The sequence below is a fragment of the Onychostruthus taczanowskii genome, unplaced genomic scaffold (assembly GCF_017590055.1).
Source record: "Onychostruthus taczanowskii isolate IOZ18803 unplaced genomic scaffold, ASM1759005v1 scaffold4, whole genome shotgun sequence".
Classification (NCBI taxonomy): domain Eukaryota; kingdom Metazoa; phylum Chordata; class Aves; order Passeriformes; family Passeridae; genus Onychostruthus; species Onychostruthus taczanowskii.
The window spans coordinates 22176939-22202494 of record NW_024501459.1 but is presented as its reverse complement, the minus strand read 5'-3'; the positions used below and the strand labels follow the sequence as shown (position 1 = coordinate 22202494).

Here is a 25556-nt window from a genome sequence, read left to right as displayed (position 1 = left end):
ATCTAAAATACTTTTTTATTCCTAAAGAATCCTTCACTACATCATCCACGAGCCATGTTCTTGGGGTTAACCAATGAAAAGATTGTGCTCCTTTCTGCAAATAGTATTAGAGCAACTGTTGCCACGGAAAATAACAAGGTATGAAATGTTTGCTGGTTGCTGAATTTGACAAAGCTGGGTTTTTTCAAGTGCTTGCAGTATAGCGTGGAGAAGTTGTTTATTCAGCTTCATGTACACCAGAAAGTACTCAATTCATTTGCTCATTCCTTTCCTTTCTTCCCCATGAAATGCAAAAAGTTTTTAAAAAAGATAATCTATCAGATTTAGAGTTGAAACAGTGAAAAGGTTGCCTGATTATATGAAGTACTTGAGTTTTTGCTTTTACAGTAGAAACTGACTCTGGTTTGGGAATAGAGAAGCTTGTTAATGTTCTGTAGAGATTTAGTAGAAAAACTAAGGACATTGAAGCTTTCAGTGATGTAAAGTAAGTTAGCTAAATATGCTTTTCAGCCCAGTTAGAGTGAACTTGAAATTGATTTGGTAAAGACACTAACACATCCATATACTTTGACAGGTTTCTTCTTTGTTTTTTTTCAACCTTTTTTGTTAAGGTTGAGGACTAGAAATAGAGGGGGAAAACAATTCTGGAAAGCTCTCTTTTGGGGAAAGAAAGGTGGTAGGGGATAAATTTCTGAAGGTTATAATTGTTTCTTTGTTTTGTGATACATTTCTCCCCCCCCCATTCCAAAACCAGTAAATATTACATTGAAGATGCAACTGATGTGCAACTTCTCTTTTTCTTTTTTTTTTTCCCCCCTCTACCTTCTCTGTTCCTTTCTTTCCTTCTCTGTTAGGTTGCTACATGGGTAGATGAAACTTTAAGCTCCGTAGCCTCTAAATTAGAACACACTGCACAGACATACTCAGAGCTTCAGGGAGAACGGATTGTTTCTTTACATTGTTGTGCTCTTTACACGTGTGCTCAACTAGAGAACAACTTGTATTGGTGGTGAGTAAATACTGTGTTTGTGTACAACAGTGTGGATGCTCTGGGTGTCTTCAGTCTCTGGCTCTGAGAAGCATTGCAAAACTGCTGAGCCACCACTGTTCTGAGTTTGGTAAATCTGCACTTGATCTTAGGCTCCCTTTATAAAACATATTTATTCTCTTTTTTAATGCTTAAAGCGTTTGGATCCAATTATAACATCTTAAACAGAATAAGATCGTTATTTTAGGAGATGTAAGTGCTTTAGCATTCAGATGTATCTACTACACAGGATGAGAATAATCTTCTCTATGCCTTTTGGGTCTTTCAGATTATAAATATGGAACAAACTTTCCCACATACGAGGTCGATGTTCCTCTGTCTGGCTCTGTTAGAAGATTTGGTCTATTAGTTTGTGGTCTAAATCTTAAAGAAGGGGGGAAATAACATCAAATGCTCCCTCTGGAGTTTGTTGTTAAAATATAACCCTTTCAGAGATAAAATATGAAATATTAGTTAAAATATTTTAACTGATAGCTTCATGATTAAGAAGCTTATACCAAAAAAACCCCAAACAAAACAAAGCAAAAAACAAACCCTCAAAAATAATACTTCCAAAGGGCTCTGAAATGAGTTTCTAATTTAAGGGAATTAATTGAGTAATACTAATGCATTGTCAGCATGCATTATTTTTCAGTGTGTCAGGAGTCATTGCATTATATATCATGCCTAAAGTTCAAGTGGCTTAGAGGCATGGATGAGCTCAATACTCGATGATGAGCTGGAAATGAGAGCATTGAAAATTAATTGTATGAAACAGCTTTCTCATTAAATTCTGTTAACTCTGGAAAGTATTTAAAAACCCCAAACAAAACAGCAAAAAACAAATCCTCAAAAATAATACTTCCAAAGGGCTCTGAAATGAGTTTCTAATTTAAGGGAATTAATTGAGTAATACTAATGCATTGTCAGCATGCATTATTTTTCAGTGTGTCAGGAGTCATTGCATTATATATCATGCCTAAAGTTCAAGTGGCTTAGAGGCATGGATGAGCTCAATACTCGATGATGAGCTGGAAATGAGAGCATTGAAAATTAATTGTATGAAACAGCTTTCTCATTAAATTCTGTTAACTCTGGAAAGTATTTAAGTAGACTTGTAGCTAGACTTGTAAACTTCTGGTTCTTGGCTCTTTCGTTATGTCATGGCTGACACGGCACACTTTAATTATGCTTTGTATAGATACTGCTGAGCTGTAGCATTGGAGATACTTGGCTATTAGAACCTTCCGTATTTACTGGAATAATCTGTGCATAACACATACAGAAATACTAGTGTTTACATGTAGTCTTTGGAAGCAATTAATGATGTAATGTGTCTTTTTCTGGTTAAATGTCAGCTGTTGTGATTTTATGTTACCAGATTGATACAGACAGAAGCTTCTGTTACTATTGATATCGACTTACAGTGATCTGTAGTACATGAGACAGGATTCCAATTTCCATTTTTTCACAGGACTGATGCTTTTTATGTTTTACTTAACATAAAAGAGCTTCTTGAATCAAAGCTTCTAACTGTATAAGCTACTGACTGAAACATTGAGTATCAAAATAATAAGCATGCTCAGCTGTGTATGCAGGCATGATTTTCAACTAAACCAAGTGGATCCAATTACAAAAGAAGTTGTTTTTTTTCCCCCTCTCGCAGTGGAAGTTGTTGTAAGAGCCCCAGACTCCTTCAGCCATGTACCCAGAGAGAAAGCGAGGCTTTAAAAATTTGGAAACAAAAATCATGTTCCCCAGAGGACGCAAATTCTGGAAATTATCACTATTTGTGGGAAAGATATCCATAAGTTCAGAGAGGCAAGCTGCATCTTGAAAGCTGTGACTGAAGTATTCCACTTGTGACAGACTGGAAGGAAAGCCATTTGGCAATGAACTAAGTCGTGTGTTCTGCCTCTTCCTCCTCTTTATAAATTGGGGTAGTCGACATGAATTTGGAAAGTTTGGGTACATATGGAAAAAGATGACATTTCTGCAGTGCTTTGAAATTTTGGGGAAGGTGGCACACACACTTGAATGTTTGTTCATTATTACATTAAGCAGAAGGAATAAACTGTTCAAAGCTCAGAACAAAGCTTTTCTTTCACAGCCTTTTAAAAATAACATGCATTTTTCCACAGGGGTGTAGTTCCTTTCAGCCAAAGGAAGAAAATGCTAGAAAAGGCCAGAGCAAAAAATAAAAAGCCGAAGTCTAGTGCCGGTATCTCCTCTATGCCAAACATAACTGTTGGAACCCAGGCAAGTACAGCTGTCAGCAGTGGCATTTTTACCATGCTATATGATGAGCTTAAAATGTGCTCTTAAAAAAAACACAACAAAATTAATTAGCACAAAAAGTTATGCCCAAAAGTGATAGCAATAATGGGAAATAGTACGTTTGAATGATATGGCTGTATATGGCAGTGTCCTGTTAGTATTGTTGCTGTTCTACAAGTATGACTCTTGCTGCACAGAAGAACAAGCTGTTCTTATGCAAAGTACTTCTATTTTAACTTACCTACTGATTCTGTATTTTGAGAGGAAGTAAGTATAGAAATACAATTCCCTGTAGAACAAATAGCTTTGTAAATGATGAGGCATTTAAATGCCTGCATTGTTAATATCTGGGTTTAATTTATTTATGCAGTGTGATAGACCTTTGGTTTGAAGTCTTTACCAAAAAGGCTAAAAAATGATACAGAGGATTTTTTTATAAGTACTAGAACTAATATGAGACAAAGCAGCCCTTTCCTAGGGAGCACATTTCTTTTGATTGCAGAGCCATTCTAATTGTCACTGTGGTGAGTCTCTGTTACTGGATTCGTAGTTCCTTTTGTAGTTGAGCATCTAAATATTACATGTTAAACAGTTTCAATGCTAAAGCTATTGGTTTCAGCTATGAATTTCACAACAGCTTCTTTTTCCATACGTAATGCTGACTTTCCTCTTCACCTGATTGCATAAGTTTTCTATTTTGACTACTGCATATGCCATCAAGAAAATAACATACTTAGGGTTTCCCTCAGTAGAATTAATTTTTCTCATAGAAACAAATCTTTCTGTTTCTAGGTGTGTTTAAGAAATAACCCCCTCTATCATGCTGGAGCAGTTGCTTTTTCAATCAGTGCTGGCATTCCTAAAGTTGGTGTGCTAATGGAATCTGTTTGGAACATGAATGACAGCTGTCGATTTCAGCTTCGGTCCCCTGAGAGCTTGAAAAACATGGAGAAGGCCAGCAAAACTACTGAGGCAAAGTAAGTGTGGAGACCACGTGCACGTACTCACAGATTGTTCATGTGATACTCTCCTGAACTAATAATGGAAAAGGAATGTCAGATTTTTGTAATTTTGAAAATTTTGTGATCTTTATGAGGTACTAGGTTTCTTGTAAGCTTAGCTAGATGTGCAGAAATGCTCACTGCAGGAAAGGTGTCTCACTTCTGTCAAAGCACTATATACATATGAAATGCAGGAGGAGTATTAAATGAAGGCTTGTCTACAGTGTTTCATAAGGTTTCCAAGATTTTATATTTTAATAGCAGAAAATGGAACCAGCTGTTTCCTGGCTCTTCATGAGATTAAACAGATCTCTTTGAGCCCCTCCATAGTTTGAAAGAAAAATCTTTTGGGTTGACAGTTGCCATTTAAATGTTTCTTAAAACAGATGTAACAATTTCAAGTAAAGCTTGAAAATGTTTAGCAGCTCCAGAGTTTCAGGTTACTATATAAAGCTAATAATTCTTTGTTTCCTCAAATGAAGGAAACAAAGCTCATCATGTTTATTTTCTGTAATAGTGTATCTGTGCTCAGTTAATGTTAAAAAGCTAATCCCTGATTAAGCAGCATTGTACCATCCCCAGCTTCAAGATTTATAATCAGTTAGGATGGTTGTTTGCAAGTGTGGAGTTACTCCTTTAAGCTGTTGTTAAAGAAACAATGCTGGGATACACAGATGCTTTGTCCATTGTCACAGAAAAGACTTCACTTTTTTCTGTCTTCATTCTGATTACTAACTTTTATTCTAGACCTGAAAGCAAACAGGAACCAGTGAAAACTGAGATGGGTCCTCCACCATCCCCAGCTTCCACTTGTAGTGATGCATCTTCAATAGCAAGCAGTGCATCAATGCCATATAGTAAGTAATGTGCAGCTCAGAGTAAACGTAAATAATTATGTAGATAAGAAGTTTCCATAAAAGGCAATTCTATGGTGATTCTGTACTAATTGCAGAATCCTTTGGTCTTTCAGTCTATACTGCAGCATAGGTAAAGGCTTTTGTAATAGACTTTGAATAATCTGTGAATTGTCAGAGTTAAATAAATGTATAAGCAGTGACTCCTCGATGTAAGGTGTATCTGTGCAAGTGTAACAGTTCTCAGAATCAAAAGTATCTTTCAGGAGGTGATCAAGAGGAAATTATAAAGAGAAATTTATTTTTAGTTGCAATGTGATAATGAGTTTCTTTGCAGCCAGGAAGTTGAACGTGTTTTGGAAAACCTCTTTAAAGATTAAGCTGCTGTTGAACAGCTTGCCTTGTAATTGAAAGTCAGTGTAGAAAGCAGTAGTTTGTATCTATTACAGAAAATGTCTAAAATGAGACATTCTTTACTAACATACGAAAGCAGTCAGGAATGTTTCATAGTGAAAGTTGTGCTTAAAAACCTGAAAGGCTACACCCAAATTGTGTAACTGGACTACTTAAGCATTTTTTTCTCTCAATTTAAACACATACATTTATAAAATGTAATTACAATGCCATCATTTGAAGAAATCTTCTCTCTGCAGCTTATTCTTCTAATTGCTCACAAGCTGCAGTTTTAAGCAGCACTGACCTAATGACTCAAATGGCCTTGTGCAGGGACTGAGAATCTCGTCTGCTCAGATCTGCACTACTTACTAATTTTACTAGTAGTCTTTTACTATTGATTACTTTTGCAATTAATTCAACTGTAATTTTCCACTGACTACAACTTTGCTTGGGCTTTTGAACTGGTGTTTGGACTTAACTGTGCAATTAGCTTAGAAGTTCTCTGCTTCTTACTTTAAATATGTTGATAGTGTTAATTACATTATATACTCAGCTTGGAAGAGTAAAGGTTCTTGTCAATGTTAATTTAGCCATGTTATGTATTTAGATTTGATTCTGAGTGTACTACAATTGCTGTTCAGATAAAGTCTGCAGCAAATCTAACTGTACTGCAATTGCTATTAGCCCAAATAGCTATTTTCTGCCTCATTTGCTATTCTTCTAGAGGTTTACCAAGTAGTCCATATGTGGTAGGCAAGCAGACTTTTTGTAAGGTTGGTACAAAGCACTGTAGCAGGGGTGACTGAGTGTTCTCACAGTGTCAGCCATTTCACTTGCAGCACAAGTATGTGAGCCCTGCCAAAACAGGGGTTGGTCCTTGTATTTTAATTTTTTGTATTCTACTTACTGTATTATTTAAAATTTTTAAAAAAATATTCTAATTACTTTTCTTAAATATCTTTAAAATGGCTTTGCTTATCATATAGACTTTATTAGTTTCCAAATCCATAGAAAAACATGAAGGTTACATGATATACTTGTTAGGTAGCTCTGACTGTTAAAGTTGTATTCTTGTTAACCTCTTGTTAATTTCTGCATTGGACTGCTGATAATCTTTGGGGAGAAGGGTTTAGTGTTTACTAAACATTGCATTTTGATGCTTTGATTAAGTATGTCAAGTCTTTCTTTTTGGTGCTAACTTTTTTGTCTCAGAGCGACGACGATCTACTCCTGCCCCGAAAGAGGAGGAGAAAGTGAATGAAGAACAGTGGTCTCTGAGGGAAGTTGTGTTTGTGGAAGATGTTAAGAATGTTCCTGTTGGCAAGGTTTGTCTAAAATCTAAAATACACTGTCCCACTGTTTTTGGGGAGGGGAGAAAAAAGGGGTTTTTTTTTAGATAAGCTAACTGTTTAAAAAAATATCATACTTTCAGGGATGCTTGAGAATGTTTCTGATGAGTACAACTTTAGCTGTGTTTATATTTGTCCATAACATAATGCTAATAATAGAGTGGGTGTATTGTGAGTAAAACGTGATAAATCTTTAAAAATTCTGGTATTTTAAGTTGAACCACAGTATTACAAAAAACAGATGTGGTTTTATCCAAAATACTATTTTGTTGTCTTGAGCAATAACTCCCACATGTCCAGTGAAATTGTGAAGAGTTCCACCTGTTATGACTGACTTTTACATACACATAGGTAGAATATTTGGGTGAATCTCATGTCTGGCAAGCAAAGAACATAAATATTTTTGTTAGAAATTAAACGCTTCATTAATGTGATTAAAAAGTTATTTGATTTATTACTCCAGAAAATCCCGTTGTTTAATTCTTGTAATATTTTCATTTTTTCTCTAATAAACCTTTACTTTGACTCAAGAGCCATATAGAGGAAAATACTCCCTTTTCTCTTTTGGCACTGTTGTGTGATGTTAGGAGTGATTAGGTCCTCTAGACAGTTCTCTGATATGCTTTTCAAAAATACAAGCAATGAGAAAACTGATAAGGTTTTCCTCAAAAGGAAAAGATTGGTTTGCTTTCTACCTGATTAAATAGAAGATTTAAAATAATGTTATCAGAAGAGGATCAATAACTGTCCAACAGAAGGCAGCTGAAGTTAGTAAGAGTTATTTTACTTGCATCCCTAATGGATTTACTTTGATTTGCCTTCAGCAGTATCTTTGAAAGGAGCAGGCTCACAATGAATTTTCATTATCAAGTTTAGGTCATTTCTGCAGAAGGGAATATGGAGCAACTTAGCTCATTGTAACACTTCCATTTCTCAAAATAAGATTTTGAGATCTAGTTGAAGTTGCTGAAAGCATTGTTTTCTTCTGATACCATCTCTGGGAAAGTCCCTGTTGTCCTTATCTGTCCTTGTTTTAGATCCTAAGATTTTCAGTAAAGAGACTGATTCACTATTTCTGTATACAGTTGCAAAGATGCCTGTGCATTGCATCAAGAACTACTATAATCAATATAAAAGAGCTTGAATTTTTATGTTTACATTTTCACTGGAGTGCTAAAATCAGTATATGGCATGTCTTCTGAACAGAGTTACTGGTGCTAAGTCTATTCTAGATCAGTTGTTTATGGCAAAAATGCTTGTTTTCCTTTATGAAGCACACTGTCCTTTTCCAGTGTTGTATACTGCCACTCATGTTTTTCCTTCTGCAGTTTTGTAATACTTTGTCTTTAGAGCTCAGGCAGAATCCAGCACACAAAATCATAACTATTTTTTTCCTAGTGGTGTCCAGGTTGAAGTTAGAAATGCAGTTTATTACAAGGCAGTAAGCACGTTTAAGCCTTGTTACATGTTCTGTTTGTAATTTGGATCAGTTGTGTGATTGTGTGAAGGAAAACCAGAGGTTCCTCAGTCTGCAGAAGAGTTACCCTTGGCAGTTGTCTCCTACAGACTCCAGAGTAACATTGTTCATTATGGAGCAGTAACGTTTGTAATTGAGCTTGTTGTGAGCTGAATTCTACACAAAGAGGATTGAACTCTGAATAATGTGACTATTGTATCCATAAGTAATTTTTGGATGCGTGTATATGGAGGTTCAGACTGCAAAAATGTGATTAGATGGATTTGTTCTTGAGTTAAGAAATTCTATCCTTTTGCAGTCCACCCAGATATACATTAATCTGGTCTTCCATGGTCTTCTGTTTACTGACTGACAATCTGAAAAGTCACACCTTTGATGTATTGTTATGGGTGGCTTCAGTGGCATGAGCATCTTGGAGGAGAATATACTATTCCAATGTAACCTGGGAGCATGTTAGCCTTGGTGTTTCAGAAAATTGGAAAGCCTTTGAAACCACTTTGAGTTTTAAGAACTTGATGTTACAAATCGTGGTGTCAGTGGAGCAACATTTAGCTTCTCTCAAAGTCTCATCCAGTAAAATATGTGGTCATGGAGCATGTGAATATTTGGACATCTTTTAGAAATGCACACTGGTAATTTAGTGCATATTTTTTGAGCACGGTGTGAAGTCAATTACACTAAACTAATTGATTTCTGAGGCCAAAAATCTTGCTTTATGTAATGATTCAGATTTGAAGAAGTAAGTAGAATAAAGCAATTATTTTTGTCCTTTTACCTGCAAGAGCATCTGAAAGTTTAAACATTTATATTCTTCAAAATAAAATGAATAATGTGTGGTAGCCATGAGCTTTTGTCAAAATGCTTGCTGTCTTAAAATTTTTTATATAATTCTTTGTTTTACACAAAAAGAAAAATTTTCACTTAGTCTTCAGGAGGTGGAATTTAGAGATAGGAAAGAAAGGGATAGGAAATTCAGATTTACTGATGTGCAGCCTGTGTTCCTGAAATGGTTTTGTTTCTAGAAGTTTTACGTCCCCATGCTTTTGGATGTATGCAGCAGCTTCATGATGTCTCTAAAAAATGTTTGTTTAAAATCCTTCCGTGACCCCTGCTGTGTTCTGTAGAACAGTGGGCAGGTAGAAGGTATTGGCTTCTAAAGTGCCCCTGTCTCTCTGGGCACTTCGTTGATAATTTAACAGCTCTCCCCTGAGTGCTGAGATCCAAGATGAGTGTTTGTGATCATTCTGATACCAGTAGATTGCACAATCTGCATTTTACACACTGCTTTGTAAGTGTGGATCTCATGTGGTGCCAAAATGGTGCCAAAGCAGAGAGTGCAAAGTCTTTACACTGAGGTGGTGTTGAAAGAGATTAAGAATGCATGTCTGCTAGATACTCTCTTGTAGTTAGTCATCTGCTTGCTCCTTGGAATTTATTACTTTCCAATCTCATTTCAATTTAAATCCTTCATGGCTTGGAATGAAATTAAGCCTTTATTCCTCCAAGTTCATCACTAGATGGAAGAGATAATCATTCCAGGATTATCTACCTGATGAAAGACTGATGGAATGAAATAGCCTGGCACTTGTCCCATCTCTTGTCTGCACTGGTGAGAAGTCTGATGGAGTGTTTAGTGTTGTTGAGGAAAGATATGGGCTGAAATAAGCCTTTGTTACTGCTCACTGGTATCAGAGGGATAAAAGCTTTTTTCTGTTGATCCCATGCACTTGGGATATTCTACTTCACCACATTAGCTTCTGGATCTTTTCTTCTGAAATGGCTTAAATGGTGTCTGAAACCACTGCTAGAACAGAGGGATGGGGAACCTGGGTTGGAGCTGCTTTTTTCTTCTTTGGCAGCTGCGGTTCGTTTTGGTCTGAGGCTTTCCATTGGCAGTGTCCAAGGCCTCCCCAAACTGCTTCTGGTCATCAAAGTTATCCTCATCCAGGTGAGAATCCTGTGTATTACCAATTTTGCAGTTCCTATACCCAGAAAGCCTATCAGCTCCTAGGAATTTTGTAAAACATAGATTTGGATTGAGTAGTTTGTTCTTACTTTTTATTGCATTATTTCAGTCAGTCACTTGATTTAGTTTTTTTTCCTTTGATTCCTGTCTGAGATTGAAGCCTTCCAAATGAGAAGAATAAATTGAAAGAGCTCAGACTGGATCTTGCCCTAGAAGAGTTACCCACTCCCTATTATGAATCTATTTGTAGTCTTTCAAAATAGAGTATTTCTTAAAATTGTGTCAGTATTTCTTTGAAGGTGAAGAAATATTTCTTTCTACCTTTGGCACAGAGATAGAAGTCCTTTCTGTGGTGTTAAAATTTCTTCCATTTCAAAAAAAAAGATTGAATAGGAAGTTAAAATTTTATTTTCCCTGGTCTTCTGCTGCTGTGTTTTGAGGAAGAATGTGGTGATTTTGGAGAAGGAAAGATTCAATGATTTCCAGTGGCATTCTGGTGTTAGGGACTGTGGAAGTGGGTTGATAGTAAAGATAAAGTTAACAACTGTGTTCATCTTTTAGTTTCTCAAATAATTTTTTCTATTCTGTTAAAAAGACCAGGTGTTGTTATCTTGTAGCTGAAAATGCACTAAAAAGGTATTCTGCTTTTCAGAAAAAAATTCTTTAGTTTTCCGTTTTGTTGCTTGCTTTTTTCATTCAATTCCTTCTCTTAATTAAGTCCTAGCAAGGCACATATTGCGTATGTAGTGATGTGAAATGCTTGGTTCTAACTGGTGAAACTTCTGTGTTAGCAGTGTCTGCAGTACATTACTTGTGTAAGCTAAAGCATCTCAGTTCTTTAGGGTTTTGCATTTTATTTTTGTAATGAGTTTTTAAATTATCTCAGACTTAGATAAGTTCAATTAAAGAGGAGTGTTTATGTTACATATCTATCCTGTTTGGTGCTGGCTCATTATGCCACATCTTTGCTTTGGAGCTCTCTATGTCCAGTTGCTGTCAAATGCTTCACTCAAGGTCATTGCTCACTACGTCAGGGGATGGTTTTATTTTTATTCTGTATAACAACCAACAGCTGTAGTAGTAATTTTAACTAAATAACTGATTTTAAGTTTAAAGAGGTGATTGTCTTCTTAGCAAAATCTTAATAAGCATATTTTCCAGTTTTTAAAGATACGTGATTTTCCTGGAGAAGGGGAAAGAAAAAATATTTGTCATGTGGATGCCGTAAGAGTTCCAGCACTTCAAAACTGTCACCATTTCTCTGAACACATCAAAAGTGATATAAGTGAGAAATTCTGTAGTTGGTAACACTAAGAGCAGCCAGAAAGCATGCAGTAAAAACCTTTTAATTGTGGAGACAGGATATGTTAAAGATTGGGGAATTGTACCTTTTCTTAATGTGTTCTTCCATCAGACAGCAGCCCAAATTTATAAAGTTCTTGTAGCAACATTTAGTCATTTAAAAAAAGGAGAAATATTCTATATGTCAGACTAAAAACTCTGATTGAACCACTGGCATTCGATTACAACCTTATAAATTAGTCTGATGATCTTAGCAACATCTAAATGTACGTGGAATAAACTTCTTTTACTAAACCACAGTTTTCTTCTAGAGAGTTGTCTTGCCAATCTCAATAGAAATCTGTCTTTGTATAGTCCAGATGATGGTTAATGTTTGTGAATCTTTTGACTAGGTCTGAAGTTTGAAATTTTTGGGTAGTATTGTTACAGCTATCAGTGATGCTCTACTACTAGAACTTGTAATTCTGCTTCTAGAGTGAAGTTTCAGCATAGGGAGCAATTGCTGTAGCTCTGTCCACAGTAATCTTCATTACAAAAAAAATCTGCTAATGCTTTAAGGTTGTCAATATATCATTTTCTCTAATGCACTTGATAGGCTGCACTTAGCTAGAGAATTTGGGAGGAAACATGGATTTTTCTTACATACAGTATCTTGAAAATTTGAGACGTTTTTTATTGTTGGAGACCATTTAGATAAGTTGGATACATCTGGACTTTTGTTTGTCAAGCACTTTCTGTGTAGAAACTGTTGAGAAATTAGGGCTTATTAAAGACTGATGGATGCTTATATCTAGTTTTGATCAAGACTGAGAGCATGCAAAGTTCTTATTTCTGCTCATAATTAAAACTTTGTCTGTTCTTTCCCCACCCCCTTCTGCCTTAGCTTTGTTTTTGTTTTGAGAAAACTATGGTCTCAGCTGGAAATTCAAAGGGCCTCGCTGTTTGGTGATAGCACAAGAAGTTCCTGAATCAAGGAAGCCTGTTTTGACAGTTTTGATTAGATATGCATGGCAGCAACTCTTTAGAGAGGCTTGCAGTCTTAGAAATGCCTGTGTCAGTATAGAGTTGAACAGCTTCTGTTTCCTTGGGAGGCCAGAGAAGGACAGACACACACACGAAGAACATCTGGATACACTGGTCTGTATCCTTCAGTCCTAAGGGACTGAGTGGAGAACTTGATCATTGAGTGTGCAGAAGAGGTGCTAGACCAGTAAACTAACGGGTCTTTTTGCCACTGTGTACAGTCCTGTTGAGGAAAGAGCACTAAAAATTTTCAGAAGGGGCCAAAAAAAGGTTTTGTCCTTTATCTTGTAGTATAAAATGTAATGGGCAGTTGAAGAAGGAGACTCAGTGTAGACTTTGTTGTTGAATTGTTGGCTATTGTTTCGAATTCATTGCCACAAGAATAGTGTTTCTTCCAGAAGCAATTGCACAAATTAATTAGAGAAAGGTCTATCCAGGCTGTTAAGCATCAAGTTGTCCTGCTGTTTCCAGGAGGTGGAAGTTGGAAAGAGGCCTGGGGAGTACCAGTAGGAGCTTCTCTAGTCAGTTGATGTTGGCTTCTCTTGGATGTAGGATGCTGAAATGGAGGGAGCTCTGATATGAGTCAGGATGCTTATGAAGTCATTAGGAAATCCAAGTTTTTCAAATTTCAGTAATTTTAGCAAAATGACAAGACTAATGACCAAGACCTATACAATTTTATCACTGGATATTGTAAATTTTTTCCTCTCTCTGAAAAAGGTGTGGTTTATTTTGAAGCAAATCAGATTCTGTTCAGCTTTTTGGTAAAACTCTAATGTGTTCTTCCTGTAGGTGCTAAAAGTGGATGGTGCATACGTTGCTGTGAAATTTCCAGGCACCTCCAATAATGCAAACTGTCAGAGCAGTTCTAACTCCGATCCTGATCCTTCTTCTCTCCTCCAAGACTGTAGGCTGCTCAGAATAGATGAACTGCAGGTATGTGTTTGTCAAACATGGAGGAAACAACCAGTATTTAGAAGTGTCAGTGCTGTGTGTGCTTAATTGCAGCTTAAAATTTTACATCTGTTTTCAGGTCGTAAAAACTGGTGGAACTCCAAAAGTTCCTGACTGTTTTCAAAGAACACCCAAAAAGCTGTGTATTCCTGAAAAAACAGAGATCCTAGCAGTAAATGTAGATTCAAAAGGTGAGTAGGACTTACCCCGTGAGTCCAAATCTGTTGGTTCCTTTATTACCTGTCTCTCATCCAAGTGAAAAATGCCTGCTTTCAAAGCAACATAAACAAGTGGTTCCATTGATATTAGTACTTTCTTGAAAGTGCTTTAGTTAGGAGTTCTTTTTACTGGATGCCATCCATAAAACATTGACTTTTTTCTTCATGTGTTTTTGAAGGAGTGCATGCTGTTCTGAAAACTGGGAACTGGGTTCGCTACTGCATATTTGACCTTGCCACAGGAAAGGCTGAACAGGAAAATAATTTCCCTACTAGCAGCATTGCATTCCTGGGTCAGAATGAGAGAAGTGTTGCTATTTTTACAGCTGGACAGGTTTGTGGTTTTGTGTCTCAGTCATTTAACCTCACTGCACTTCACTTCTGTCATCTTTGAATGAAATGGTACAGCTTTCTGTAAGACTTTCCCAAAATATGGCAAAGAAATAGTTTTTCAAACAGGTTATGAAAAACTTGCTGCTACCTTTAATATTTTGATGGCACAAGGGCAATAGCAAACAGCTTACCTAAGCACATCTTATTTAAACTCTACCTTGAATGTACAAAAGGGAAGAAAAAAGATGACAGAATGGTTCTGGATTAGTATCAACTTGTTATCTAGCTGCATTTTGGAATGTGATCTAGCTATATTTTGGGGCTGGGTCAGATATAAATCCACTTTTGAGAATAAATGGAAATGTTAGCAAAGAAAAAAAATTATTCTGTAATTGACTGAAAGTACAGATTCACTAAAAATTATTGATGTTTTGTGCAACTCTTCCACAAACGTGGTATACTTTGTTTAGGATAATTGAAAGAAACAGTTTTTGCAAAATAATTGAATTTGAATGTTTCATTTCAATATATTTAACTTTACTTGAAGCATTTAAGTAAGCTAAAAGTATAGTTACTATTTGTTTCACTGGTAATGTTAATCAATAAATGTTTATCAGAAGGAAGATTCTTCTAGTAGTATTTATTATGTTAAACACATTTCAGGCATTTGCGAAAGGGAATTTCCTATCTTATGTTGCACCACTTCTAATGATAGGAGTCAGTGACATAAATGAGAACCTTGGATAGACTGTTGGAATTGTTTTTAGTCAAGAACTGGACCTTTTGGGAAGGATAATATTTATAAAATATGGAGACTAAATAATGAAACTTTTTTTCCCAAATGTAGGAATCACCTATTATTCTTAGAGATGGAAATGGTACAATCTATCCAATGGCAAAAGATTGTATGGGTGGGATACGAGACCCTGACTGGCTTGATCTTCCACCTATTAGTAGTCTTGGAATGGGTGTTCATTCCTTAACAAATCTTCCTGCTAACTCGACCATCAAAAAGAAAGCTGCTATTATCATTATGGCTGTTGAGGTAAAATATTTTCTCTGCTACGGAATTATGTGGGTTTTTTTTTTTTTTCTCTTGCTATTATAAAGTTCTGCTTAAAGCAGCTTCGTGTTTAGATACTGATTTGTTTTCACTATTTGAAAGAAGCTAATTTCAACTGAAGATTCTCTTAGAAACACAAAAACACCAACGAATTTGCCAAGTAAAGTGAAGGACCCCTTTTTTTGTGGGGATGCGTGACTTCTGTATCAGGCTTTTGATTAGTAGAGTTTTTTTAGGCATTGATTTTGAAATGGTTACCTTTTTATATCTGCTAACACCATGCAGTTTCATTTGTCTCATGGGTGCAGTTTTTCTCAGAGATCCAACAACTTCTTTTGGTTGGATCCCTGAGAATGCAATACTTCTTTATTTTTTTTCTATTTTTAAAAAAGTTACCTATTTGGAGCATATACTAGGAAAGTAGGAGAGGAAAGTGAAGGTTTTTTCACTTGAATCACCTGTAGAGTTCTGTCCTCATCAGTGATGTTGTCTGAGTAGTTCTGCTGTGAGTTTGTATGTCATACTTGTAAAATCTTGTCAGTAGTTTGTTAGCTCTGCTGTGTGTTCTGCTGCCACCCGGAGGTACTGTGTACCTGTTAGACTGAGATTGATTTCACAGTGAAGTAGTTTTCCATCATTATGGAAAAACTGGTTGTATATGGGGTGAACCTCCCAGACCTTCAACAGCTTCTAATCATTCACTTCTCAGCACATAAATAATTTGTTTAAAAAGAACTAGGTTAGAACTCATTCATGTACATCCTTAGGCTTTTTCAGTTGTATCACTTTTCCCATGTTACATGGAGCTATGAAATGGAAGTAATCTATCTTAAGAATCCAACTGTGAAGCCAAAGGAATGCTTTTGTGAGCGTGATGGCATCTGCTGCTCCGTTCCTTTTGCTTGTCTGTGCCTGAATGTACACAACTCTGTTTTTAACAGTGCTGTAATTGAGATGATGAATATTCTGAACAGCTCCTGCACTAACTTCCAGCCAGTGTTGAAGACCTTCCTATTAATTTCAAAATTAGAAGAAAATTAGAAGCATTTATGGAGCTTATATCTCTACCTTTTGTGCTTCACATTTCTAAAATACTTTATTCTTTTGAGTACAGAAACAAACATTGATGCAGCACATTCTTCGATGTGACTACGAGGCTTGCAGACAATATCTGATGAATCTTGAGCAAGCAGTTGTCTTGGATCAGAATCCACAGATGCTGCAGACGTTCCTTGGCCATAGATGTGATGGAAACCGTAATATTCTGCATGCTTGTGTGTCTGTATGCTTTCCAACCAGCAACAAGGAAACAAAAGAGGAAGAGGGTGAGCTCAACAATATAATGAAAATAATTTCAAAATAATATTTTCATGCATTTTCAAGAAAATATTAAATAAAGGTTGCATTCTTCGTATACAGGTATATTAAAATTTAGCACCTAAAATGTGCCCTGACCTTTCAAAGGTGCTGAGCCAACATTTTTACTACTCTCTTAAGGTTTTATGAGAACTTTTTAAAGAATTCAGTACTTAAGAGCACTAAGCTGTTTAAATTGATTATGGAAACTTCTGACATTCACATGTTAATTTTAGATGAAAAACTATTCTTCTGCCTTTGGATCGTTAGTATCCCCTTTATATCACTAGTAAAATTTATGAGAAATGGCATTTAATAATTTTTAAGTGTTGTAGAATATTTTAATACCTTCAATTATGAACGCTACTTGTCATTGATATGTATTAAGAAATGTGGAAGAACGACCTATTAATGCCAGTTACTGACACCATTTAAAAATGTCTGTTAAATGCTGTTATGTAAAAAGCATGTTAACAGGGCAAGGTTGCTAAGTCAAGCACTCAAAAATTAAAGAATGGCAGAATTAAGTTTACCCATGTGCTGTACACGGGTATGCATTTTGAAATGGTCTTTAATTACACCATCATACTATTTTTTCCACAGGACTACCTCATTCAGTGCACAAGATGGACGGTGCTCACCGAATGGGTAGCTATTCAATATTTCTTTTTATCCTCATCATTCAGTGTGTGGCCCCATTCCTTACACTTGCACACCATACAAACCCTGCACTGAATAACGAATGAACTTCCTTGTGGGATTTTTGTATGGTGCTGTCATTGAATTTTAGTCATTTATAGACCTTAATTGTTCCTCATATCCCTATTTATAAAATGGGGATAATGTGCAGCTTTCTCATCTCTTGCTTGGAGTTTTATTATAGCTTGAAGTTTTTCTGTATTCAAAGCTATGAACTAATTTTGAGCATTCTGTTGGAGAATCCTAGGGCCTGATTTTGAGTAGGTGTTACTTCAAAACACTGAATTCTACAACTGGATTAGTCGTAGTTTTAGTTGTGCTGTGAATGTTAATTATTTCTGTGAGTTGGGCACCTTTTAGGTGTCCAGAAATGAATAAAATGGATCACGATCGTCGGTAAAAACTTGTTTCACAAAGTTCTGTGTGCTGATAGATGTGTCAGAAATAGGTTTTGGTTTTCCAAAGCGATGTTCAGTGGCATTAAGCACAACACAATGTTTCCACCTCTCCTTCCCAAGCTGTTGCTGCCTTACTACACCCCTCCCTAATGTTGCAGCCGTCAAGGCATAGACAGCCTGCTCTCTGTAGAACCCTTCATCTTTAGTGTGTCGTCCATCCTGTGCACTGATTGAGGCAGGGGTATTGTTGCTGGGTGGGGTGACAAAGCAATCTGAGATAAAAAACCCAAACCAAAATAAACAGACAAAACCCAACTGTGTAACTGAAGATTGTGTTACTATAAGCACGCAAGGAAAATGAAATAAGGATGCATAGGCAAACTTAATGTGACTTTTCCTAATTTGAGTGCTTGTCTTTGCAACCTTGACATTTTTTTTCAGTAACTTCATTTGGGTGTAATCTAACTTTCTGAAAAATGAAAAACATGGACCTGATAGGCTTGTGACACTCCTCTGCCTCTCTCTTTTTCCCTCATACAACTTGTTCTTGAAGGAGATTCATGTCTTTAGATTCAGGTCACATTTAGCTTCCACTGTAACTGCTAGTGATGGATATTAGGACAAGCTTTTTTTGTGTTTATAATCGGGAGGGCAGTGGTGACTTATGTTACTGTCTGTGAGTTACATGGTCATCTCTTAAAATGTAAAAGAAGTTTGATTTAGAAGTAAAGGCTTCAATTCCAGACATACAGATATGATGTTTCCTAAAAATTTCTCAACAGTTTAGTGCCACTTCCCAGCTAGTACCTGCTTGAGATTCTTCACTCTTGTTCATACAGATTTCTTCTTAAGTGCCAGAAAGGAAATACTGAGGGCAGGGATAAGCTTTCCTTTTTTCTTCTCGTCTTTCTCACATCCTTTGCCTAGTTTTGCTATAGCTCCTGCAGTGTTGGATAAATGATAAATGAATTGCAGGAAAAGTGGCCCCAGACCTGAAAATCTGGGGGAAAGTGCTCTGCCTTTGTGAATTGTTATCTCCTCAGTCTTGCCAGTAGAAGGGATCTTGGGAAAAGCATGTCTAAAAGAAATGTCCAAAGCATGTGAAATCATTAAAAAGTTGTGATGCTGAATTTCAGCTAAGGTCACTGAACACATAAAAACTGAGGGGTTTTGCCTGGAGAACTGGGACAGATTTCATTAGACAATAGAACAGCAAATCACCCATTAGAGCCAAAGCATTTACAATTGATGGTTCTCCAAAAAAAAAAAAAAAAAAGCTAACTTTGTAAGTGGAACAGTGAAAATTCAGTTACAGATCACTTTCTCCAGAAGAAGTGAAACCTCTGCTGCAGAGTGGATCACTCTCAAGAGCTGTGCCCCTTGTGTGAGAGGTCCAGAAGTGATGGGTTGTGAGTTGTGGGAGCTAGTGGGTCCGAGAAAGGAGTACAGCACAAATACCATGGAAATTCACTTACAGCTATGAATTAACTTGTAGCCAGGGGAACAAGAGTTGTATTCTCTTACTGCTAACTGTTTGATAGTTGTCTGCTTTGGGTAGTTGGTGATCTTTGTCTAAGAAGCCTACATATGCTCGTGAAAAAGCAAAACTGAGGATCTCTTTTACTTAGGGTAGTGATGTTAAATAACCTTATTGTAACAGCTGACACACACTGTCAGATTACCTTATTCTTTTCATTCTTTGCATGAAAGGTATTAATAGTACTTTCCTGTTTAAAAAAAAAGGAACTGTCGAGGCCTTAATACTGTCACTGGTGAAAATAAGTGTGCAGAGAATGGTGACTCTCCATTTGAAGAGCCTTTGAATCGAAAGTGAGCACTAGCCCTTGCAACTTTGAGGCCATGTCCTGAAAGAACAATCAGAGTCACTTTAGGAAAATGCTTTTCTTTGTTGAGAAATACACCTTTTCTGTCTACTTTGTACCAAAACCTTTTTTTTAAAAAATTGTGTTCTGTATCTCGCTTTAATATTCTGTATCCCACTAGACAAAATTCAGTCCTCAGTATGAGTAGAACCTGTAGGTGTTATGATGCTTAGGGTTGTAGATGTTAGAAGAAATGCTAGTTCTTTCTGATGTAAACTGGTTGTACTGCCTTCTTATACTGCAAACATAGTTCTCCTAAGCAGGTTCATACCTAGAGTGTGTATATTGCAAGCCCACACATTTGCATTGTTCATGGATGCTCACTGTGAAGTGTGGTTTGTTCTCTTGTTCTCCTGGTCTGGTGTTTTGCTGTGGGTTGTTTTGGTGGTTTTGCTTGTTTGTTTGTTTTTGTGCACTTTTTATAGTTGTTTTTTGTTTGTGTTTTGTTTGTTTTCTTTTAAAATAATTTTTATCAAGGCTTTTTTGAAGCCTTAACTCAGCACGTGTTTGGAATCAGTTACATGATAGGACCTTGTCTGTTGATGATCCTGAAAGCTTGTTCAGAATCATTGTTAAGCTCATCCAAAGTAAAAGTTTGTATATGAACCTAGTCTGTCTCTCTAAACCTAAAAAAAATATATATAGTAACATTCCATATTTTATACTCCTTTCTTATAATTTTCCCAAGTAAAATTTTAGCACTAACACTTTACTTAATTTTTCAGAAGCAGAGCGCTCTGAAAGGAACACGTTTGCTGAAAGGCTCTCAGCTGTGGAAGCTATTGCAAATGCAATCTCTGTTGTGTCGAGTAATGGTCCAGGAAATAGGGCAGGATCATCAAGCAGCAGGAGGTAAACTGTCATGCTTTCTTCTTGTTGTCTGAATGTTAATTTCTGTATTAACTACCAATCTTGTTATTAATTCTTTCCTTTGGTGTAGTTTAAGAATTCGTCTCTGTTGCTACCTTAAAATTGGATTTCACTTCTTTAAGCACCAAACTAGAGCTCTAGTTTTTTTGAACCCTTTTTTTGTGTGAGAACTAATGGTGGGATATTTCTAAACTAATCCTGTTTTCTGGGGTTCATGCTTTGTCTGTCAGTTGTGAAGTGGAAATGTTCCTCCTTGTGGGGAAAGGGAATTTGAGGGCAAGCTCTGGTGTTCTTTCCCAAGAAGTATTAAGTATCACAGAACTACTGTGATGGTGGCCAGGCTTGTTTTAAGAGAATTTCTGAGGGAGTTGGTTACTTAAGCAGATGGATAATAGTGAGACCAACATAATACCACTGGGGAAGAATTGAAGTTGATTCATTTTATTCTAAGCAGTCATTAAAAAGAAATTCTATCAAGACCCATTTTTTATCCTTTCATTAACCTCTTTTTGTAGTTAGATTTTAAAAAGCAGTAGCAACAAGAGCACATCCTTGTAAAAGCTTAACACTCGTGGCAGTGAGCTTGGGCTAAAAGAAATGTCAGATAGCAGTAAGAATGCCCATCAGCTGCTGCCTGCAGGAGGCAGTGCTGTGGTGCTTAGGGATGTCTTCTGGGCTCAGATCAGACTTGAAACATTGCTGAGTGACTCCTCTTCCAGGGCTAAAACATTCTGGTGCAACAAAATGTAATGAAACGTATCTCTTGGCTCATTCTGATTTATGCTGAAATAAAATGGTGATGAGAGGAGTTTGGTTTCCTTTTTCAGTGTGATTTTTTTTTTAAATGTGTTCTAATTATAAATGAAAATTATAGTATTTCTGCCTTGGTTTTGTATTTAGTTTGAGATTAAGGGAAATGATGAGAAGATCCTTGAGAGCTGCTGGATTGGGCAGACATGAAGCTGGTGCTTCATCAAGCGATCACCAAGACCCAGTTTCTCCACCAATAGCTCCTCCCAGCTGGGTTCCAGATCCTCCTGCAATGGATCCAGGTAAGTCGGCTCATATATCACATTAGACTGTAAAAGAAGAGGTAATGAACTATGGCTATTAAGGTGAATAATAACTTATTTTAGTCTCACACTGTAATCTGTCCAATGCCATTGAGGTAGCAAGTGTTCATTGAGATCACTTTAAGAGTTTACTGAAGACTTAACAGCTGTTTTTTAATCCAGTGTATGTCTTTTTAATGCTGGTGTCAAACTGCTGGGAAGTCTGCTTTGTAATGCTGAGTTACATTACAGACCTAGGAATGTGGCCGTTTGTGGAAAGATTACCAGTTAAATACAGAAAACCTGCAGTGTGTTAGACATTGCAGCAAGAGCATGTTGTTAGGGATGTTTTTATGTATTGATATACATCCTGCTGTTCTGTTTACTGAAAGATGGTGACATTGATTTTATCCTGGCCCCCGCTGTGGGATCTCTTACCACAGCAGCGACTGGCACCGGCCAAGGACCCAGCACCTCCACAATACCAGGTGAGGACATACTGCTTATTTGATTATGCTTTAGAATGGAAATGATCTCAAAAGCTGTCTTTGCTTGCACAGACTTTCTGCATATGAAAATACCTCTTATCAGATGAAGATTGGATTGAAGCAGAATCTTTCCAGTGTGCAGAAAGTAAATGAAGCACCATACTATGTTTTATGTAAAACTATACATGGAGAGTGACAAATATTAAAACTATGGAAATAAGCATGAAATTGGGATTACCCTCTGTATTTCAAATATGATTTGGAACTGAAATTTACAGTACTTCGGTGAAGTATTGCTGAAACCACTGAATAGTCAAGTTACCAGTTATTCACCACAGTGAACTACTTGATTTTAGCAGGTAGTAATTTTTTGAAGAAAAACAGTTTCTCTGCAATTTTTTTTCTTACTGCAGGTCCTTCTACAGAACCTTCTGTAGTGGAATCGAAGGATCGGAAGGCAAATGCTCATTTCATACTGAAATTGCTGTGTGATAGTGTTGTTCTACAGCCTTATCTTCGAGAACTGCTGTCAGCTAAGTAAGGATTTTCATGAGAGTTCTCACTATCTTTTGTGATGTAATCCTATCTTAAATCAATTACATAGAAGCCTTTAAAAAAAGGTTACATAAAGGCCTGGTAGTTAAAATTGAAAATGTTAGAATACAACTGTGTTGTGTCCTGCAATCCTTTAAATGTATGTCTGTTTCAGAGAAGTAAAATAAACAAGAGTGCTTATTCACTCTGTGGTTTTTCTGTTTGCACAAGCTCAGTGGTGCTAAGTTTTCATGTATTTGTATCCTACGTCTCCTGTTACAATGAAAAAAATTCAGAGTTTTAACTTTTCTGTTGGGGTTTTTTTGCCTAGGGATGCGAGAGGCATGACACCATTTATGTCAGCAGTTAGTGGCCGGGCATATCCTGCTGCAATTACAATTCTAGAAACCGCACAGAAAATTGCTAAAGGTACAACAGTTTTAGTGATTGTTAGTGTGTGGCTTCCTTCTAAACTTTGGCATGTGTGCAGAGTCATTACTAACACTGTAGATTGCTGCATGTTTCGGAAATGTTGCTATTATGGAGTATCTTTCTTTTTTGCAGTTTGTATATTGCAGTAGATTTCTATGAATATTATTGTTTTTTGTGTTCATTATAGTCTTTTTGGCATTTCACTGTTTTATAAACCAGTGGATTAAGGTACTGGTTTTTTGGTAGCACAGTTGTATCACATGGAACTTCTTTGTTGAAATTGAAAAAACCTGATATGATACAGTGATATGCCAAGCTAGATCCTATTCCTGAAAAGACTTGTATACAAACAAGTATTTTGTGACTTTCTTGTAATATTGGTATTTAATTTTATGAGAGAAATACATGAAATTGAATTTGGGGAAAAACTTAAGCACATTAGAGCTTGTCATACCACAGTTCTGTAGGACTTTGTGTGGGACAGGAATACTCCTTTTAAGAATATGGTTCATAATCCTCCAAAATGGTGATTCATTGAATTGATAAAAGTATTAGTGAATTTAAAACTGGGGAAGAGATAATGGTTTTGTTTTTCAGTCAGGAATTTGCAGTGGCTTCTATAAGAAATAATGTGACAGGCAGAAAGTTTTCTCAAAAACCTGTAACAGGTTTTATTCAAACTTCTAATGCTGTATGAGATTTTGTAATGGCAAGCATCTGCCAAGAATGGAGTCTTTTGCTGGGTATTTTTGGGGGGGTTGTTTTTAACACTGTTATTCTATTATTTTAGCTGAAGCAACTTCCAGTGAAAAAGAAGATGATGTGTTTATGGGAATGGTTTGTCCTTCTGGTACAAATCCAGATGACTCTCCTTTGTATGTTTTGTGTTGTAATGATACATGCAGTTTTACCTGGACTGGTGCAGAACATATTAACCAAGTAAGAATTTTTTTGTTGTTTTAGAAGCAAATAGGAATGTGTTTCAACCATGTGTTGTGTTAGTCTACTAATCTGATTTTTAAATTACTAATTACATTGTTTAAATTACTGTGACTTTTAAGTCTGATATAAGTACTGCCTCCCCAAACTGTTATGTAGTCTCAAAGCTGACTGTGTTCCTCACGACATTGTTGTTACTGGGTGTGGCTTTTCCCCTCTGGCCAACTTGGACAAAAATTTTGATGGACATGGCTCTTTGAAATCACTGAATATTCTAACGTAACAACTAAGTTTCACTTTCTAGAACTGATCTACTTCTAAGTTTAGGCATCAATTTAAACGAGTGCAGTTTCACTGTAACCTGAAGTAGTGTGAGATCGCAAGCACTGTAAGGAAAATCTATGCATAATATATTTTTTCCCCTCTTTTTTTTTTAGGATATATTTGAATGCCGAACATGTGGCCTGTTGGAATCGCTTTGTTGTTGCACAGAATGTGCAAGGGTCTGTCACAAAGGACATGACTGCAAGTAAGTATTGTGTTCCATTTCTTAAAATTAAATTAGTATTTTATGGTTTCCTTTTGTTTACTGATACTTAATAAATTTTTTCGTTGTTTGAAGTGTTGCAAACTTACAGAAGAGAACAGAAGATTAATGAAATAGTTTTGTGTCTACTCTATAAGATTTATTTAATAGGTCAGAATTGAAGGAGTAACCTGAAGTGGTTTTGTACTTTCCACTTTTTAGTATTTAGAGTAAAGAATAATTCTCAAAGTGCATAATATTGTGAGAACATTTTATCTAAATAATGCTGTGTTTTCCTTTTGGGTGCCCCTCAGTGTTTTATGAATCCTGATGACAGATCATTCTTGTGAATTTTTGGAAGGAAATGTAGGATATTAGTCTTTTAAAAATCAACTGTGACAAAGGGAAAAGTGAGCAATCAATCAAGAAATCTCAGATCAACCTAGCCCAAAGCTTTGAAGTTGCATGTATTCTGTGCTGCTGTAACACGGTGTAAAAGTTACAGCATTAATATCCTAGCTATAATGAGCTAACAAATACAATTATAAAGATATTCTCTGCACCTTAACAGTTATTTTACTGCATGTCATAAGTATATTCAGCTTAACTTTCTTGGATGGAGGCTGTTTTAGGGAAGAATAAATGGCCTTGCATGAGTTTTAGTAAGACAGTGTGAAAAGCTCTGTAACGAAGCTGCCCTCTTTAGATGAGTGTAGGAAACACGGATGACAAATGTCAAGTGCTGCCACATATAAATTCTGTATTTCTCTTTTTTAAGCTAGGTTTTGGCATTTTGCAACTATCAGAAACAAAAAACTGCAGAAAGAAATATAAGCATGTACACTAAGACCTTCATCTTGTGTAGAAAAGATTTGGTATGTTACTGAACAGTGTTGCAGTTCACCTTTTCTATTTCTTGTAGGCTCAAACGAACATCCCCAACAGCCTACTGTGATTGCTGGGAAAAGTGCAAGTGTAAAACGCTAATTGCTGGACAAAAGTCTGCTCGCCTTGATCTCCTTTACCGCCTGCTTACCACCACAAATCTTGTTACCATGCCAAATAGCAGGCAAGTTCATATTGCATTGACTGGGGAAGAATTTTAAAAATTATTTTCTAGATATATGTAGTATATTGTA

General features: G+C 36.4%; 1 protein-coding gene across 1 annotated transcript in view; it reads left to right on the top strand.

Moving 5' to 3' along the window:
• Positions 1 to 25556, top strand: part of UBR5 (ubiquitin protein ligase E3 component n-recognin 5) — an 87440-nt gene that overhangs the window by 38212 nt on the left and 23672 nt on the right. The window contains exons 11-30 of the mRNA XM_041412549.1: positions 28 to 138; positions 855 to 1009; positions 3169 to 3286; positions 4097 to 4281; positions 5053 to 5162; positions 6768 to 6880; positions 13465 to 13608; positions 13706 to 13817; positions 14024 to 14178; positions 15025 to 15222; positions 16355 to 16565; positions 17200 to 17244; positions 20302 to 20428; positions 21347 to 21498; positions 21891 to 21986; positions 22400 to 22523; positions 22852 to 22949; positions 23743 to 23891; positions 24329 to 24420; positions 25340 to 25486. Coding sequence (XP_041268483.1) covers positions 28 to 138; positions 855 to 1009; positions 3169 to 3286; positions 4097 to 4281; positions 5053 to 5162; positions 6768 to 6880; positions 13465 to 13608; positions 13706 to 13817; positions 14024 to 14178; positions 15025 to 15222; positions 16355 to 16565; positions 17200 to 17244; positions 20302 to 20428; positions 21347 to 21498; positions 21891 to 21986; positions 22400 to 22523; positions 22852 to 22949; positions 23743 to 23891; positions 24329 to 24420; positions 25340 to 25486 — 2642 coding nt within the window. The remainder of the gene's footprint in view (positions 1 to 27; positions 139 to 854; positions 1010 to 3168; positions 3287 to 4096; positions 4282 to 5052; positions 5163 to 6767; positions 6881 to 13464; positions 13609 to 13705; positions 13818 to 14023; positions 14179 to 15024; positions 15223 to 16354; positions 16566 to 17199; positions 17245 to 20301; positions 20429 to 21346; positions 21499 to 21890; positions 21987 to 22399; positions 22524 to 22851; positions 22950 to 23742; positions 23892 to 24328; positions 24421 to 25339; positions 25487 to 25556) is intronic.